General features: G+C 47.9%; 6 protein-coding genes and 1 non-coding gene across 7 annotated transcripts; 1 reads left to right on the top strand and 6 right to left on the bottom strand.

Annotated features, from left to right (window-relative positions):
* Window positions 1–244: 244 nt before the first annotated feature.
* Window positions 245–1,702, top strand: EDB82DRAFT_278446 (uncharacterized protein). The gene is made up of 2 exons (XM_025728943.2): window positions 245–862; window positions 911–1,702. Exons 1-2 carry the CDS (start codon window positions 514–516, stop codon window positions 1,579–1,581), a joined length of 1,020 nt encoding a protein of 339 aa, XP_025583260.2. The 5' UTR covers window positions 245–513; the 3' UTR covers window positions 1,582–1,702.
* Window positions 1,703–2,165: 463 nt separating this feature from the next.
* EDB82DRAFT_278444 (uncharacterized protein) lies at window positions 2,166–4,173 on the bottom strand. The gene has a single exon (XM_065607372.1). It carries the CDS (start codon window positions 3,854–3,856, stop codon window positions 2,507–2,509), a length of 1,350 nt encoding a protein of 449 aa, XP_065464256.1. The 5' UTR covers window positions 3,857–4,173; the 3' UTR covers window positions 2,166–2,506.
* A 381-nt stretch (window positions 4,174–4,554) lies between these two features.
* On the bottom strand, window positions 4,555–5,940 carry EDB82DRAFT_510130 (RTA1 like protein-domain-containing protein). Its single transcript, XM_065608833.1, has 3 exons — window positions 5,731–5,940; window positions 4,888–5,681; window positions 4,555–4,833 (listed from the first exon to the last, which is right to left on the bottom strand). The coding sequence occupies exons 1-3, from the start codon at window positions 5,841–5,843 to the stop codon at window positions 4,679–4,681; spliced, it is 1,062 nt and encodes a 353-aa protein (XP_065464255.1). The 5' UTR covers window positions 5,844–5,940; the 3' UTR covers window positions 4,555–4,678.
* Window positions 5,941–6,536: 596 nt separating this feature from the next.
* EDB82DRAFT_t195 lies at window positions 6,537–6,620 on the bottom strand. Its single transcript has one exon. It is a non-coding gene; the product is annotated as a tRNA-Asn (tRNA).
* A 103-nt stretch (window positions 6,621–6,723) lies between these two features.
* On the bottom strand, window positions 6,724–8,454 carry EDB82DRAFT_510128 (uncharacterized protein). Its single transcript, XM_065608832.1, has 3 exons — window positions 7,661–8,454; window positions 7,166–7,610; window positions 6,724–7,109 (listed from the first exon to the last, which is right to left on the bottom strand). The coding sequence occupies exons 1-3, from the start codon at window positions 8,404–8,406 to the stop codon at window positions 6,834–6,836; spliced, it is 1,467 nt and encodes a 488-aa protein (XP_065464254.1). The 5' UTR covers window positions 8,407–8,454; the 3' UTR covers window positions 6,724–6,833.
* A 184-nt stretch (window positions 8,455–8,638) lies between these two features.
* On the bottom strand, window positions 8,639–11,319 carry EDB82DRAFT_510126 (glycosyl hydrolases family 31-domain-containing protein). The gene has a single exon (XM_025728939.2). The coding sequence runs from the start codon at window positions 11,257–11,259 to the stop codon at window positions 8,701–8,703; it is 2,559 nt and encodes an 852-aa protein (XP_025583256.2). The 5' UTR covers window positions 11,260–11,319; the 3' UTR covers window positions 8,639–8,700.
* A 698-nt stretch (window positions 11,320–12,017) lies between these two features.
* EDB82DRAFT_433210 (uncharacterized protein) lies at window positions 12,018–15,958 on the bottom strand (the record flags this gene model as incomplete). The annotated part of the gene is made up of 4 exons (XM_025728938.2): window positions 12,018–12,111; window positions 12,163–12,233; window positions 12,325–12,459; window positions 12,512–15,958. The coding sequence occupies 4 exons, from the start codon at window positions 15,956–15,958 to the stop codon at window positions 12,018–12,020; spliced, it is 3,747 nt and encodes a 1,248-aa protein (XP_025583255.2).
* Window positions 15,959–17,626: the final 1,668 nt, after the last annotated feature.

Below are 17,626 nucleotides of genomic sequence, written 5' to 3'. Positions count from 1 at the left end.
GATACATGGGGGAGGGATTTGCATCACAAGGGATCGAGCAGTGGGCTGGTACTCCCGAGACAGCGTACAACTCTTTTTTTCTTTGCATATTTAATGAACTCGGCTGAATATATTGGCTCTTTTGAATTAATGACTTATGCCGTGAGTGTTTATGTGTGTCGTGTAGGGAATGTTGGCGTTGTTGGCGAGACACTGAAAGGTTATTGACAAGTGATACGAAACAGAGTCGTATACGTCATTTGCACAATCCTCTGAGGCTTCTCGGATCCGAACTCTGTTCCTCTCCAACTCGGATTCGCTTTCATCTCCAGAATGATGATGATGGGTTGACCCTTTCGGGAAATGACGCTAACCACTTTTCGTATTCAGATCGGGAGACTACTGGCGTGTAAGTGATCAAACATGTTAAGAAGCCAGACAAGCATACTCCTTGATAAGTGTCATTTCCTATATAAAGAGGACTTGGTCTCACACAAACTGACTTTAGAATCATAATATTCCTCGCCTCTCATCATGGTTTCCCTCTCCAATATCCATCAAACCAACGCCTCAGCCGCATCAAAGCTACCACCAGGCCTCGTCGCTGTCTTTGCTGGTGCAACAGCAGGTATCGGTGAAACAGCCCTGAAAGCTTTTGCCAAACATGCTCCTCGACCCAAGATTTACTTTATCGGTCAGTCTCAAGAAGCAGGTGATCGATTACAGATTGAGTTGAAGGACCTGAACCCTGAGGGAAGCTATGTCTTTATACAAAAGGACATGAGCTTGTTGAAGAATGCCGATGAAGTGTGTCGAGATATCAAGAGTAAGGAGACGGCGTTGAATGTACTGTTTATGAGCCAGGGGACGCTTAGGATGGTTGGTAAGTTATCCGTTCTGACATGTTAGTTATTTATACTTACTTTTGAAGATACCAGCGAAGGACTTCCTATGGTCATGGCACTTTCACACTACTCCCGCGCTCGTCTCACAGTCAATCTTCTCCCCCTTCTCCAAAAGGCATCTTCTCTACGAAGAGTCGTAACAGTCATGGCTGGTACACACGAAGGACAAATTTTCGCAGACGACATCGCATGCCGCAACATTCCCTTTACAAGCATCCACCGCTGCAGAGGCCACATGTGTTCCACTCTAACCCTCTCCCTCGAAGCGCTGGCTCGTCAAGCACCAGAGGTATCATTCATCCACAACTTCCCCGGCTCCGTAGACACAGATCTCATCCACAGCGGAGACGGGATCATGATGCATATTATGAAGTACTGGTTCAAGATCAGCATGGCTGTCAAGAGGTCGTGGCTTCCGAAGGAGGAGTGTGGGGAGAGACATGCGTGGTTGTGTTGGAGTGGGATGTTTCCTGATAAGTTGGGTCAGAGTGATAATGGTGTTGAGAGTGCTGGGGTTGCGGTTGGTGTTGATGGGAATAGGGGAAGTGGTGTGTATAGTCTTGATTGGGATGGGGAGAGTGCTGGGGATGAGGTTGTTAAGCTGCTGGGTGAGTACCGAGAGGAGGGGATGGTTGATAAGGTGTGGAAAGATCTGGAGACGGAGTTTGGTAGGATTACGGGGAAGACTTGTATCTAGGGAGATAGGATCGAGATATAGTTGGAGAGTCTTAAGAACAGTATCAGAGGAAGCAAATATACCACGCTACTGGTAGTCAGTAGTAGCAGAAACGTTGACGTCCAAGTTTTGGGATATAAAGATAAACAGCCTAAGAAGTCCATTCTAAACATAAACTGGCCTACCAATTTTGTCCTTTATGCTTTTAGTGGCCCAAAGTTTCTGTTCCTTAAGGATGATGTATCAAGTCAACCTGGTATTATCATTGGTGCCATACAAGACCTTGGAGAGGGTTAAAATTGCAGTGAAGCTTAAAAGGCAGACTGACTTCTGTAGGCGGCAAAACCTCAGGATATTATCGCGATTTCCGCATTTGGGAATTTCTTATTTGCAGCATGTCCAATGATAAGAAATATGATTTTAACAAGATTGAGTTTCAGACTGTTTTCATCGATGCGTTAACTTTAAACGTCGACGCACAAACCCAACGGCTCGGCTTCATCGGAAGCCAAAGTCAGGAGACTTATCTATGGTCCATCACGAAAGTAACCTCAGTCGGTATTCAATTTTCCCAAGTCCGACCGACCGACCTCAATTGCCTGGGCGGAGGAATGTATGATGCCGTGACTGGGGCTGTGTAAGCTGTCAGAGGATGGAGTGACAGGTGCCCGTGTTTTAAATGGTGGGCTTTGTAAAGTAACTATCTTTTGACATTGGGGTCTGGAACGATATTGTGTTTGGATTCATGATAACCGTTTGCTTCATGTTCGTATGCTATCAATCGTAATGTACAGTACATATGTAATGGAATAACTCTTGCTATTGGACAGACTTCATTCCGATCTTCCATTATCAGTGTCGCTCTCTTAATTTCCAAAACGCCAAAGGTCAAATTTTGCAATTGCCATCATGCTTGCTTTCAAACACCACGATATGTTCCTCCTCCTTAAGCTGTCTCAATAGACGAATCCTTTCTTTTAATCTCCTTCTCTGGGTCGACACCTTGTTCCCATTCTTCCCTCTCTCGCTTCATGTCTCTCTTGCACCATTTGATAGTGATGATACCCCAGACAACAGCCCACAGGAATGGAACGGCCCATGCAACACCGTAGGCACCAGTAGCCGGGACCTGGGGAATGACGGAGATGACGGTGAGGGGAACGGCGAGGACAAGTGCCGGGATCGACCAGAACCATGATTGCTTGTAAACCATTTGTTGGAAGCGAGGGCTAGCCTTGTAACGAGCTGCTAGAGCCTCCCGGTAAGGCCGGCCACCGAGGGCATTAACCGCGATAACATCCTCGATAAAGTAGTAAGCACCTGGTAAGACCTGGAAATCATTAGTATTGTGAGAATTTTGTTTGAATCGTAAACATACCTTTTCGCCCTTGGCAGTGGAGCTAATTCGAAAAGGTGCAGGCCAATTCATCTGATGGTAAAGAGTAATAAGGAAAAGGGTACCGCCATAGCAGTACAGGATCGCCGGAGCAGGCATACAAAGGACTCTCAACCACACATTATGAGGTGCGCTACCAATGATGAACAAAGCCGTGACGACGAAAATAGTAAGGGTGGACGAGTACGTCAGCATATCGAAACACCAGCGGCTATTCGTTCCCAGGGGTCGATAGAACCTGTCCACCTTGATCAACCGGAGGGTCCGGACTCCGAATTCCACGTACGTGGGACCACCCCAGATGGTCGTCACAACAGCAAAGATGATCCAGCCTTCGACGTCGCCGGCATATTTCAAGCCATAGTACAGAGCTATGGGAACGGCGGATGCGTCGACAAAGACGAGGAATGCAAAGATGAAGAGTCTCCAGCGCTTCCAACCATGATGCCAAGTAAACGGAAGCTGCGGTAACAAATGCGGGTTTTCGTCGTAGTATTCTAGGAGAGTTGTGGCTCGTCGTCGGTATTCTTTTTCTGTAGCTGCTCGAGAATCGTAGTATGCTTCAGCTACGGGACGTTGAGCATATGATAAGCTTCGTCGAGGTGCATCGGAACTCCTTCTAGGGATTTCTGATGTTCTTCTAGGCAGTTGTGCAAAAGCTGAGTCGAGGGGTTCGCGTGGTGATGTTGGTGATGTTGGTGATGTTGGTGATGTTGGTGATGTTGGTGATGTTGGTGATGTTGGTGATGTTGGTGATGTCGAATCTTGGGGGATGTTGAAGCGCACGCGATCAGTGGAAGATTGATGAGATTGTGAAGGACGAGTAACGCCGGATTCCTCTTGTAATGGGAGAGCTGAGTTTGATACTGGAGCAGCACTGCCCCTTCGCACTTCAGGCATGATTGGAGGATGTTTTGTTTATTGATATTTTGGTGGTGGTGGTACAATATGAAAAGAAAAGTGAGAAGGGAAAAGAGTATGATGAGCTGAGTTTATTGTAGTGAGACAGTGACAGGCAAGACAAGAGAAGCTGGGAACCTAAGACAAGAACGGATAGTTCAAATTGTTCTAGGGAGAGGATCCATTCAAGTGGCAAAGTTTAAACTAATTGAGAGAGGAAGGTTCTTTTAAACGAACGGTGCAACAGTTTTGATGGCCTGATTGTGAGACTGACAGAGGGTAACAGTGATGGTGATAGTTGGGTCAGGGGTTTAACCAGTTAGGATTGATTCTTTTTAGTTATCTACAGCACTGTAATAACCTGTGATTGAAGCATGACGTCTCTTGGCTCCATAGGTCGCTTTGGCCAAGAAAAGAGACGCAGCCAAGATTCTGTCAAAGCTTCGCCAAGCGACGTCATTGTCGGGAGTTTATGTGGGACCGCATCCGGTAGTGATGAAGTCACTGATCGTCACTTAAACTCCGCTCAACTTACAGGGGCTACTGATCCAAATGTCCTGAATTTAGAGCCAAGAAGAATCTCGAATACCACATAAGCTTATTGAATAGTTTAAATTTATCTTTGTGTCTCTTTCACATGCTGTATATTTTGCTTACATTAGTAGTTAACAGGTAATGCTGTAGACTGTAATTATTCACTTCGTGAGATGGTATCAGTTCAAATAATGGTATCAATCTATCTCGTATCGCTAACCAGACAACAGATAACAAGCAGTAAATATGGGCTTATCAAACACGAACCAAACATCCCTGATCATTACATCAGACATCAGACTCTTGCAATTCCCCTTTAACCCTTGTATATTTCCCCGGCTTAACATTGGAACCCTTACCCTGAGCAAAGCAATTCTCTGTCTCGGGCCACTCATGCGGTCGAAGATAATAAGCATCTCTCTTTTCCATCGACAACATTCCGACTGCATCAAATGTTAGCCACCTCAATATTATGCTCTTGTTGGGGAAGTACTTACTAAAGTCGAATGGATCGGCCACATACATAACCCAGTGTCGCTTGTGCAACCAACCAGGTCCCATACGCTCCGTCTTGCCATCAAAGTCAAGATACTGTCTCTGATCATAAGGCAGATATCGTCCAGGGTGGATAGTATTGAGCCAATAAGTATACAGGGCTACTGGAATAGCTTCCAGCACGTAAAAAGGCCACTCGCGCTTCATGAGTGCATTACTGTTATCCTCGCCGCTTGCAAGAATGTCCCGAAGTTCAAATGTCTCGACGGCGCGAAAAACGCAGCGAATAATTATAAGCATCGAAGTGCCGTAAAGCATAATGAACAACGTCTTGACGTTGGAAGGTAGCATATTGGCCCGCGAACAGCGCTTGTGAAGAATGCCTACCATGGCAATGAAGCCAATCTCGATTGCTGCTTGGAGAATAACAGCGACAGCCATGAACGTCGCACCAGAACTCAGACGATCTTTATCCTGACGCCCATTACCTGCTGCGATCCACGATGCTCCAATTGCAGTGAGAACTTCGACTAATGAGCCGAGGAACACAAATATGTAGACCACGCGGTTCGGGTTGATGATGGAATGCATGGGCAAGTAGTGCATCAGTCGTCCAAGAGTGTTGTATTCAGCGGCAGAGTATATTGGTGGTGCGAGGTAAATAAAGATGGTCGATATCATGTACAAGGGAAGACTGTCTGGTTGTCGTACTGAGATGGCTCTTATGACCCAGCCGATGCAGAAGAAGAGACTGGCATAGAACATGAAGAACGTAACTCGCCAGAATTTATAACGACTATATAAGTTAGCATGTGGTCTGTATAAGGGAAACTCTAGTAGCTTGCCTGTTCTGTATATAATGTCCAACCAATGATATACCAATTATCACAGCTGTAACAATTGGAAGGATCTTGTTGGCATCGTAGCCGTACAAATTGTCTTTTGTAGGATTCGCCATGATTGAGAGTAATTGTATGAAGCTGTCTTCAACAATGAATGATCTGGTTCTATCAACTGCAGTTCTAATGTCTTCTTATATACTATAAATACTCATCACAATTACCGTCATCGCTCTGCATCTCTAACAAGGCGCAGCCATAACCGTCGCCGTTGAGTAAGCTTCCAGCCCTACAGCGCTGCAAATCGACAGTTTCAGTTAGGCTTGGCGATTGTCCCTGGTTAAGTGGATCGTGGGTCTTTTACTATTGGCTGTGTCTTTATCTGGTGAAATTAAGTGCTCACTGTAGCGGCAGATAAACACTATTTCTAGCTTAGCTCTGGCTGTGTAAGAGTTGTCCGAGGCATAACACTGCGAAAATCACTACCCTACAGGCTACACGTATTTCAACATGGCAATTGAAGTTTGAGTCGCTACATAATTCCTCTATGAGAAAAGAAGTGTCTCAAGGTACATTATTATTGGGAAACTTCCATTAACTTCATTACTTTTCTATAGCTTAACGTTCTGGGCAACGATTTGAATTGGACTGATCAAGCTGCAAAGAATTCAATTTGCAGTTCCCACACGATGGCCATTGACAGCAACGACAAGTATGGTAGAGCCAACAAGGAGCAAAATGAAAAGAAGGCAATGAGATTGATGAGATCAAGAGGCAGTAATTGACTAAATGATGCAAAAGGCAAAAGATAACTCCCCCGGGAAGGCTCGAACTTCCGATCTCCCGATTGTCTATGAATAACAGTCGGACGCTTTAGCCAACTAAGCCACAGGGGATGAGTTAACTGATGATATCCGATCAGCTATTCCCATACAGGAATGCGAGTGTCACAACAAGCTGCAGATGCAACCCTTTCACGATCATTGCTCAACAATCTTTGTGCAGCATTTCATCAAGTGCAGTCGCTATAGTCATAAGTACCTATTAGTTGCTCCAATAACATCCAAACTGACTATATTATTTTCCGCGTAACATGAAGGACATTATAATCATAACCCATTATCATCTTCCACCTCTTCCACCACCTCTCCCGCTTCAGATAAAGCAAGATATGGCCATGATCCAGTCGTAAGTTCAAGCTGTGACATACGATTCTGTATCTTACGTAGAAATCCTGAGTCCTTCCCACCCACGGAATGTAGTACATGCTGCAACGAATACAGTACATCTCCTGCACCAACAAGCATACCATTCCCATGAGCAGAAAACGGCGTACAAGCAATAATATCAAGCATTGCATCTGCTAGTCGAAACACTTTGAGTTCCTAGTATCAAAAATCAGATCCTACCCAATTGAATAATTCAAGGTCAGACTACTCACAATGCCGTATCCATGTGTTTTTATAGCCGCATTCGTCACCATTGAAAAATTAGAAAGCATCTTATGTCCAATCTTGACAGGTAAATACAATGAAAATGCTTCATCGTCTGGATAGCACGACATGGCGAAATGACGAGCCGTGTACTCCCACAGAATAAGTCTAATCCACTGGCGAGTAACAAACAGGTCGACTCTTTGGGCTTCCCGAGCTACGTGATCGTGCGAGTCGAGACATAATGCCGCTTGGTATGATACCAGTTTCTGTCTTTCGAGCGGCGGTTGGTTTGAGGAAAATGCCGTTAGGTTACTCTCTAGATAGGCAAAGAGTCTCGTCAGGCATACAAAGGCTTGGAGGCGGCGCTCGTCGGCCATGTCGTCTTGGATATCTGGGAAGACGTCGATGACTTGGAGAACTGCTTGCAAGCCATGCTGCGCAGAGTATGTTCTGGATCTCGCATTAGTAAATAATCGATATACTTCGAACCAATTTCATACCTCTCAGTGATAAGAACAAGCCAGTATATCCGTAAACGAAGTGATTGCTCTGATTGACTCAAATGGGCATACGTCTCAGGGTAACCAAGCTGCATAAGTTGAACCTGGGTAACAGACTCTCTCAAAAATAAACCAGCAGTACGCAACTTGTTTCCATTGGAGTGGTAAACATGCATGAAAAAGGGTATCAGGGCAGAACTGAGGCTGTAACTCTCACGATAATCATAAAGTTCCCTCAGTTGTAAGCACTCTCTGGCGAACTGGTGTGAAGATGTGGTGTTTAGCGGCCCGGCATGCTCGGGAAGTCGGAGCTGGGCTATAGTTGCGGCACATAGTGCTGCTGCCAGAGCATGAGACTCGTAATCCTCACTGTTTTCAGATATTTTGGTGAGAAGATGTTCAGGGTTGATGACGATCCATATGGATGACACTGGTCGTTTGGAAATGTTGAGAATACGTGCATATTCAGGAAGTGGTATTCGATAGGAAGGCAAAGACGATGGCCTAGGAGTCGTAGTTTCAATAGTACAAGATTGATCATTCTTGATACTCTCCTGGAATCTCTCAACCTTGTCTTTGGTAGTTGTTCTCACTCCACCCTTTGGACCACGCTTCTTTCTGGTCCTCAAAGCCGTGCATTCGATGCCTCTAATGAGACACTCATGACAAGGCTTCCCTTGTTCGCATTTAACGCGTCTTAATGCGCATCCATCGCACGGGTTCGCGTTTCGGAGTCTTGTTGTCATGATGGGTTGAATGGAGGTCAGGAAGAAAGTGACGATGTTGGAATTGAGTTTGCCCCACTTGCCCGATTGTCACTTCGTATTGTCATAACGTTATCTAAACGCTTGCTTATTACACCGTCAGTTTAATACTGCATTTATTGGTGTACTTGAAATGATGTATAGGGCAATTAATATGGGAGCCTCATCAATTCATCCTGTTAACAGAAAGTCAGGTTGGTAGTGACAGACACATCATGTTTAAGGTGTACTGAGATTCTATTCTACTCTAATGTATAGGCTCAAACTAAGAGCTCATCAATTGGAAGATGTCTGATATCGACTATCACTCATAAGTAGCTCCATAACAGGTCCAAGCAACTCTTCATCCAACCCTAAACTCATCAACCGTCCAATCTTGACCGACGTAGGTTGAGACGCCTTGACAACTCCCCAGAGTTTCTCCTTGGTCCACATATCCATCTGATAATCCAGAATAAGATCCTGAACACGCTTCAATGGATCAAGTATGCTCAGTTGTGGGCCATCTCCTAGACAAATAACCACGTCTCCTGGTCCAGAAGTGGTAGATGGGATCTCGACTACAAGACCAGGAACGCTGGGGTAGTCTTCAATAGTCGTCTTGACATCGAGATCAACGTCGCTGAATTCATTGCGCTTGAACACCTTGAAGTTGTTTGATGTTTCCGTGATGGAGATGAACTTGATCGTCCATGCTTTACCCTCGGGACAAAACTTCAATTGACCCTTGTCTTGGACGTACTCAAAGCGCGTGGAATCGGAGTCTGCTTCTTGTTCACCAGAACCCTCGTCAACCAAAGTAAACTCGCCATTCTCACCCACGACCACGAGAACTTCCACATGTTCGGGATTCTCGCCTCCATTTCGTGGAGTCAGGTTCGCATCAAGAGGCACAATAGCCCCCGCGCGAGCAAGAGCAGGCAGACTCTTGATACTCCTAAACATCCTCATATCTCGATCACCATCGTAAACAGTACCAGTAAAGATATCAACATGACGACCAGGAGGCACCCAAACATCAACCGCGCCATGGTTCGTCCTCTTGTCGCGCGGCTTCACAACAGGGGCAACCACAAGCTGCGACCCAAAGAAATACTGGTTCGGTTTTCCATACGCTTCATCTCTTTCGGGAAACTTCCAGTACAGAGGCTGCACGACGGGGTCATCTCGATGCGCAGAGTCCAGATTGGCGGCGTAGAGATACGGAACGAGACGGTGGCGGAACCGGAGGAATGTCTTCATGACTTCTGCGAATTCAGATCGGTACAGCCAGGGCTCTTTGGACGTGAATAAGCCCATCTGGGAGTGAAGTCGCATGATGGGTGAGAATACACCGTATTGTACCCAGCGTGTAGCTAGCTCGTCATCGCGGTATCCTCCCATGTGGCCGCCGATATCGTGACTCCACCATCCGTATCCAATGTTGGAAGCTGTAGCTGTGAACTCGGGCTGGAACTCGAGAGATTCCCATGTCATGATGCTGTCGCCCGAGAATCCGACAGGATAGCGATGACTGCCCGGTCCGCCGAAGCGTGAGAAGATAATGGCTTCGTCAACTCCGTTTTGCTTCTGGTGGTCTAGGAAATGGTAGTGGTTGAGGAGCCACAAAGGGTCGAGACCGCGTACACGACTGTACGGACCCTGTTGCCAGTCAATCCACCAAAAGTCGCACCCATCTTTCTCAAGACTGCGATGGAGCGTATTGAGATACGAATGCATAAACTTTGGGTCAGCAGGATTAAACAGAACCGGCGCTTTGGCGGAAGTATCGTGTCCCAGATCCTTGGCCATATCCTCATATTGATCCTCATGATGATAAACACCGCCGTGAGGATGGTCGTTCAAGGTAACTTTGAGCTTCTTATCGTGCAGTGCCTTGGTGAAAGCCTTTGGATCTTTGAACAGTTCCTTGTTCCACGTATATCCCGTCCATCCAGCGTGAGGAATATGATCACCATGGACTTGATGCCAGTCCATATCAATAACAGCAACAGACAGAGGAACCTTTTCGGCTTCAAACTTGTCCATGAGCTTTAGGTACTCCTCGTCCGTGTAAGGATAGTATCGACTCCACCAGTTCCCCAGTGCCCAGCGTGGAAGAACAGGTTGTTTACCAGAAATGGCAAAGAAGGATCTCATCGCACCCTTGTAGTCGTAGCCATACGAGAAGAGGTACCCGTCAATGCGATCACCTGACCGTCTAGGCGCCGCAAACCCAGTAGAAAGATCTAAAAGCATGGACTCGCTATCATCAAGAACCGAGTATCCAGCCCTGGAAAGAATACCCGGCTCCAACTCACAACGACCATTTACCTCGTCTAGCGTTCTCGCCGTACCTCCAAGATTCTGAGGCGTCTCTCCATATCGCCAGTCAGCGCCCCAGAGGGTATTTTTGTTGGTGAAGCTAATAACAAGACCGTACCGGTCGAAACGCTTCTTGTTGTAGGTGACATGAAAAGAATCAGCTCTGATTTCTAGCTGATCGTCTTCATCAGAAACTGTGAATTTCGGGGTAGGGAATTCACGATTGAGAGCGAATGTTGATGGACGATCTTCAAAGACTCCATCTTCGGCCCATTCGTAGCGAAGAACCATGTCGTTGATCAATGTAAAACGCCATTGGGGGCCAGTTACGATTGAATCTTTGTTGGCGATGGGTTTGCTGTCGATTTTGTAGTCGTCCATCTTGTCTGCTGTATAGATAACGAGGGTGATGATGAACAAGTTGCGGGGGTCTTGTATATATATCACCCAGATATCTTGTACGACTTTGAACTTTAGAAATGTTGAGATATATGAGAGAATTGTTGTGAGGGGACAAGTTGATAGCTGCATATAACACGCAACTAGGCCAACGTCATTCCGTCTCAGCCAAATGCATGAGAGTCGGAGTCTCCGCTCTTGGGAGAATTATTCGGCACAATTGGCTCATTGGTAAAGACATGATGCATGCAGTGTCAAAGCGAAGCGGTTAGACGGAGCTTATAGCTTGACTCTGCATTAGAATGATAAGGTTTGCACCGTTAAACATTGAAGAGTCAATGCCCAATGATACGTATCACATGCGATGCTACGATATAGCAAGACACTCTATCTAGATAGTGGGTAGCAAAAAAGATAGCCTCTTAGTTTTAGGATATAAAAATAAATGGCCTAAAGTCATAGGCTAAATTACAAAAAATGACTTAGTAATTTCGTCTCTTATACTCCTGGCCCTGATGACACTACAAATCTCGAGAAAGGTCACAGCACAAAAGTCCAAGCATTTCATTTGAACCAGGGTATCGTCAATTCTCGACAATGTCATACATAATTATATGTAACTCCCAAACATCGGCAACATCCTACTCCATGCCATCTCTTTTTCCAGTTACATGTCAAGTCTTCGACAGTCTAAACACCTTGTTCCCTCCCTTCCCTCCAATATCCCAGAACTCTCTCGTTCATGATATTGTATGTGATGAAAAAAAGCAAGAAGCAAAATTGCAGCTCTACAGGAAAGCCGCGGGTATTACACAGAACTAAAAAGTTAAAAAAAAGTCACACAACACAACAGAAAACGAAAAAGAAATCCGATGTCATGCATGCCCCCTTTAACTGTACTGCTGCTGGTCGAATTGCTGCTGCTCGTAGTGATGATCACTACCCAGCTTTGGTGACTTGACATCCGTGATGGACTTCAATAACCTGCATTCCGTTAGAACGATGAAACCATAACTCAGTTTGGTATCTACTCACTGCAAGTTGCGATCCCTCATTTCCCTATCAAGGGTATCCATTTGCTTAGCTGTGAGCCTCGCCTTACTTATCTGTAAACCACACATGTTAGCCTTGCGCTGACAAAAAGTCGCATGACGCGGAAAGGATTGGGAGAGTGCATCATGCAGGGGCTTTCCGCACCGAAGCAAGTGCTACTGAGGAGTGGTCATCAATTTCCTCACCTTCCGCCGCCTCTTCGTTAGCAGCGTCGTCGCCCTCCGCGTTCGCAAATCTGCTCGCTGAAAGACCCTTTGGCTTGGCAATAGCAGCGTTGGCCTGTCAATGTAAGTCAGTGTACTCATAGTAATATTCGACCACGGAAACATACCTTTGCCTCTGCAATCTCGGCATCTTTCACCCTGAGCTGGGCCTCAAGAACCTCAACCTTCTTCTCGCTATCCTCGACCTTGGCTACAGTCTCATCCAGCTTGGCCTGAAGCTCCTTGGCCCTGTTGTTGGCGTCCTCAATAAGCGTGGTCATGCTGTCGTTGAGGTCTTGGTAGTCGGCATTGGCTGTCTTCTTGTTGGCCTCAGCCTCAGCCTTGAAGGCCTCGAGGTCCTTCTGAACAAGGTTGAGGTCACCTGTCAGAGTTGTTACCTGGCCCTGGGCGGTTGTCAGGTTACCCTTGGCAGCCTCAAGCTCGCTCTGTGCTGCCTTGACCTCAGCATCAGCGCTGGCCAGAGCATCCTCGTGGAACTTCTTGGCTGTGGCAAGCTCCCTTCTGAGAGCATCGGCCTCGGCAGAGTCAGGCTTGATGTTTCTCGCGTCCTCAAGCTCGGCAAGAGCAGTGAATCGCTCGGTCTTTTCTTGTGCAAGTTGTTGGGAAAGCTCCTCGACATCCTGCTGGGCCCTCTCGAGTGCCTCTGTAGCAGTGCTCAGGGCTGTCTGGAGATCAGCGTTGGCAGCAGCCTGCTGGGCAAGCTGATCCTCCAAGTGGCTGTTGTTGCTTCTGTGCTCAGCCATCATATCCTCAATGGCCTTGGTGTGAGCACCAGTCAACTCCTCGAGCTCCTTCCTGACATCAGTGCCCTCCTTCTTCATGTGCTCCATAACTTCGTTGTTGAAGGCAAGGAGCTTCTCGACCTCGTTGGTGTGCTCCTTCTCAAGCTCAAAGCGGGCCATCTCGATGGCTTGCTGGTTGGAGTCGCGTGCCTTCTCAAGCTCCTCCTTGGCGGTCTGAAGCTCAGCCTTGATGGTAGCCAATTCCTCATCGTTGCTGCTGCCGGCCTTCTTGCTCTCTGCAAGCTCAGCCCTCAAAGCCTCAAGCTCAGCTTCCAGAGACTGCTTGGCAGCATCTCTGGTAGCCTCGAGTTCAGCCTTGAGATTGGCGATCTCAGCAGCATGGGCTTCATCACCAACAGTCTTGGCGGCATCAATCCCGGCTTGGGCCTTGGCCAAAGCCTCGGCATGCTCCTTGTCGCTTGCCTCCTTCTCAGCCTCGAGTTTGGCCTTGAGTGATTGCAAGTCAGCAGCATGAGAACTCTCACCGGACTCTCTGGCGCTGTCAAGCTCCGACATAAGTCTGGCAATCTCGGTAGCATGTGTGGTCTCGCCGGCATCCTTGGTAGAGGCCAGCTCGGTCTTGTGGCTAGCGACCAGCTTCTCCTTGTCCTCCTCGTACTCCTTCTTGAGAGCCTCCAAAACACTAGCATGAGCAGCCTTGAGCGACTCAAGTTCCTCAGCATGGGTGCTGGAACCCTCAGACTTGAGCACCTCGAGTTGCTTGGCGTGATTCTCCTTCAGGGTGTCGATCTCGGCGATGTGGGCATCGTGATCTCCAGAGGCTGAGTTCTTGGAAGCCTCGAGTTCCTCAGCATGGCTGGCACGGAGAGCATCAAGGTTCTTCTGGTACTCAGCTTCCTTCTCCTCTAGGGCTGCAACAGCGGTGGCGTGCTCAGCCTTAGCGGCCTCAAGAGCGCTGCTGTGACCCTCGGTAGCTTCTGAAGAAGAAGTCTGAAGCTCCTTGTGCTGAGCCTCAAGCTCCTCGTACTTGCGCTTGAAGAAAGCATCGCCTCGAAGAGACTCGATTTCGGTCTCATAATCTTGGGAAATGTTCTTCATGCGCTCCTCGTGCATCTCCTTGACCTTGGCAATCTCGTCTTCCTTCTGAGCAAGAGACTTCTGAGCCTCTTCAGCGGCAGCCTTGAGAGAAGCTGCCTCCTCCTGAGCCTTAACGAGATCCTCCTTGGCGCTCTGGAGCTCAGACTCCTTCTCGGACAAGCTGGACTGAAGCTGAGTGATTTGGCTGTTCAGAGAGTCGAGATCAGACTTGGCTGTCTCGGCAGTATTCTCGGCAGCTTCAAGCTTCGCCCTGGAATCCGCAACCTCGGCCTCAAGGGCGGAGATCTTGGCCTTCTGCTCCTCTTCCTCAGCCTTAAGGTTGTCACCGTTGGCAGACTCTAGAGCAGACTGCGAAGAAGTCAACTCGTCAATTTTCTTCTGGAGCTCAGCTGTAGCGGCCTCGTGGCTGGCCTTGAGTTCAGCCAAAGCAGTTTCGTGGGAGGAAGCGTCAGTCTGATCCTTGTCGAGGCTCTCCTTGTGCTTGGCCTCAATAGCCTCGATGGCAGAAGCCTTCTCAGCCTCAAGGGAGGTCTTGAGCTCCTCGATTTTGGTGGCATGCTCTTCAATGGCCTTCTGGAGTGCTTCCTGGCTGGAGCTGAGCTTCTCCTCGCCTTCAGCCTGAGCGGTCTCGAGCTGCTGCTTCAAGGAATCGAGCTCTGTCGAACTAGCCTCCATGGCGCTCACAGCGGCATCGAGATCGGCTCGAAGCTGCTCACGGTCACCCTCTGCGGCCTGGAGCCTCTCGTTGGCTTCAGTAACCTGGCTCTCGAGGGCAGCGATCGCGGCCTCGTGCTCAGACTTTAGGTTGGCAATTGCCTCATCGTTGTCCTGGGCAGGCTTGTCGCCAGACTCGGTAGGGGTGACTCCCTGGCTAATCTTCTCGGTAAGCTCCGCAATCTTCTCCTCAGAAGTCTTGACCTCGGCCTTGAGAGCCTCAATCTCAGTTTCGCCCTCTGTCAACTTGGCCTTGAGCGCCTCGATCTCCTTGGCAGCCTCTGCAGAAGGAGCAGGTCGAGCCGCGGTTCGGGAAGCGGCAGTCAAGGATCCCGAAGTAGAAAGTCGCTTGTTGGCGGTAGGGGTCGTGCCAGTTGTTCGAGTAGCAGTCGTTCGTGTCGCGGAAGCGGTGGGAGTAGCTGCGGTTCGGCTAGCAGTAGCAGCTCGTGGGGTAGTGGTCGTTGTAGACGGCGGTCTGCGGGTAGCCGTTGTCGAACCGGCAGTTCCAACGGTTCGCCTCTCAGCGGTCTTGGCGGGGCTGGACATGATGGAGCTCGTCCTACGAGCGGATGCGACAAAGGAAGTGGTGGATTTCTTGTCATCTTCGCTAGCGCTCATGCTGGGACGGCTTCGGTGGCTCGACATGGATGTCGCGGTAGGGGGACGGCGAATGGTCGAAGCAGCAGGACGAGTAGGGGGCTTGCTCAGACCTCCTGGGGCACGGGCGGTGCTTGAGGAGGTGGTGGGCTTGGCCGTCGAAGAAGTAGCACCAGGTCGACGAGTAGCAGTCGCGGAGGCTGCACCAGGCTGCTTGAGCGTGGGCTTCGCTCCAGGGCTCTCCTTTGCCTTTTCCCTGACTGGTGTATCGGGAGACGAAGGAGTCGCGGCGGTCTTGGGGCTCTCGGGCTCAGGCTCGGGCTCGGTAGTGGCCGCAGCATCGGACTGAGAAGCAACAGCTTCCTCGTGCTGAACAACGTCGAAGCTCTCGGTTTCAGACATTTCGACGGTAATGAATTGGTATTAAAAGTAGTATTCTCTGAGAGCGACGATGTTAGTAAATTGGATAGCCAGGACAGTTTGAATTGAGTTTATCAAGAATGTCGCACAAAAAGCTACAAATCAGCTATCAAGCAACGATAGCTTGAAGAATCAATAGACAACAAAACATAAACCGGCACAAGCCATGAAGCTACGTCAAGGGTATGCGGCTATGAGCTGGAATAGGAATTGGGGTTAATCTTACCTTGGGGTGGTCTCCTTTTTATCCAGCAAAACCACGCTTTGCTAGAAGCTCCTCAGATAACAAGGAGCAGGGAGGGGAAGGTAAAATTAGCAGAAATAAGGAACGTGAGGAAGAAAGCTTGCAATGAAGCAGATAAAGAAGACTAATACAAAGACTTCTTTATTTACTGTCGATATCCGCTGGCTTCTGAGAGAGAAGAGAGAGGAAGGAGAAGTTAGGATAGGAAAAAAAAGGGTGGAAAGCTGAGCTGTCTTGTTCTTGTTGATGGGACGGGGATATTAGATTGCGAATGGATACATACCTGATTTTAGTTCTTCTGGGGCGGTCATCCATGTCTTCCATCTGCCTTGTGATCCCATCACTGAGCTATTCTTCCCATTTCCATCATGAGAGCTCCACTCTCACCGGCCACTAACATTGCTTCTTCCCTTGATCAGGGCCCTGATGGACCGGCCGGCCTGTAGCGACCGTTCCAGGGGTTCTACTCACTGTCCATCTTTCAGGTCAGGGGTCTGCTGCTACTCCAGTCAGTTCCTGGCTCACCCCATGGAGATTCAGGGTAGTTTTTTTGTTTTGTTTTTACGAGTGGGAGGATATTACTCTGTAACTAAACATTCTTCAAGTGTCTTGGATGAAAACATTAACAACATGATCTGTAGTTAGTATTACTTCTTTCGCAAGAGTCTTCTAAAAACAGGATCACAGGTTGGCCCGCCTCGCCTAACTAAAGCACTATATGCAATGCACGGCAATGCAATGCGAGCCACCACCTGGGTATCCGTACAGTCCATATTTATCATCTCTCAGAAACCCAAGGCCTTCGCTTATTAACTAGTAGTAGTGGAGGCAAGCCTCATCTTTCTCCTAATCACCAAGCCAAGACAAAGGGCGAAATTTGAATCTATCAAATCTCCCCAGAATCGCGTATAAAACGCGTAAAAAGGAACAACTAAAATAAAGAACCTAATGATCTGTTGACTTTTTACCACAAATGATCTAGAGCTGTTTCCACGCTTTGCTTTCCTTGGGTAAGCGTATCTGATCACCCTCCATATGTATCACATGTGGTGGCGCTTCAACCAATTCCAGAGACTTGTGATGATTTGACAAGAACCCAATGATACCCAAATTCAAGCCAAGCATTAGCGTACACTACTCTAAAGTGTCAAAGAGTCCGTGTCTATGCGTTGGCGATTTTCATCAGTGCTTTGTTTCCCTATAAGGAAATGTGACAGATAGAAAGTCGATGCTACATACTCATTGGGATTCAATGATGTGGCATAGCGCAGTTGGTAGAAGCTCAAGCTCAGCTATCACACACATGGCAAGAAGCATGAAACACTACACCAACTTGACTACTGGTCATTAAAACCGGCTTCTTTCCGATCCGATTTGATGTCACCAAATCAACACGGAGCTGACGG

Source organism: Fusarium venenatum (assembly GCF_020744135.1).
Source record: "Fusarium venenatum strain MPI-CAGE-CH-0201 chromosome Unknown EDB82scaffold_3, whole genome shotgun sequence".
Lineage (NCBI taxonomy): Eukaryota > Fungi > Ascomycota > Sordariomycetes > Hypocreales > Nectriaceae > Fusarium > Fusarium venenatum.
The sequence above is the reverse complement of the archived record's forward strand: the minus strand, read 5'-3'. Positions and strand labels throughout refer to the sequence as shown.

Coding starts and splice junctions, on each gene's coding strand:
- EDB82DRAFT_510130 (XM_065608833.1), bottom strand. CDS start 5,843: ATGGCGAATCCTACAAAAGACAATTTGTACGGCTACGATGCCAACAAG. Junction 5,682..5,730: donor GGACATTATATACAGAACAG/GCAAGCTACTAG, acceptor TAACTTATATAG/TCGTTATAAATTCTGGCGAG. Junction 4,834..4,887: donor GGCCGATCCATTCGACTTTA/GTAAGTACTTCC, acceptor CATTTGATGCAG/TCGGAATGTTGTCGATGGAA.
- EDB82DRAFT_278444 (XM_065607372.1), bottom strand. CDS start 3,856: ATGCCTGAAGTGCGAAGGGGCAGTGCTGCTCCAGTATCAAACTCAGCT.
- EDB82DRAFT_510128 (XM_065608832.1), bottom strand. CDS start 8,406: ATGACAACAAGACTCCGAAACGCGAACCCGTGCGATGGATGCGCATTA. Junction 7,611..7,660: donor CTTGTTCTTATCACTGAGAG/GTATGAAATTGG, acceptor TGCGAGATCCAG/AACATACTCTGCGCAGCATG. Junction 7,110..7,165: donor AAACACATGGATACGGCATT/GTGAGTAGTCTG, acceptor TTTTGATACTAG/GAACTCAAAGTGTTTCGACT.
- EDB82DRAFT_510126 (XM_025728939.2), bottom strand. CDS start 11,259: ATGCAGCTATCAACTTGTCCCCTCACAACAATTCTCTCATATATCTCA.
- EDB82DRAFT_278446 (XM_025728943.2), top strand. CDS start 514: ATGGTTTCCCTCTCCAATATCCATCAAACCAACGCCTCAGCCGCATCA. Junction 863..910: donor GGGGACGCTTAGGATGGTTG/GTAAGTTATCCG, acceptor TTACTTTTGAAG/ATACCAGCGAAGGACTTCCT.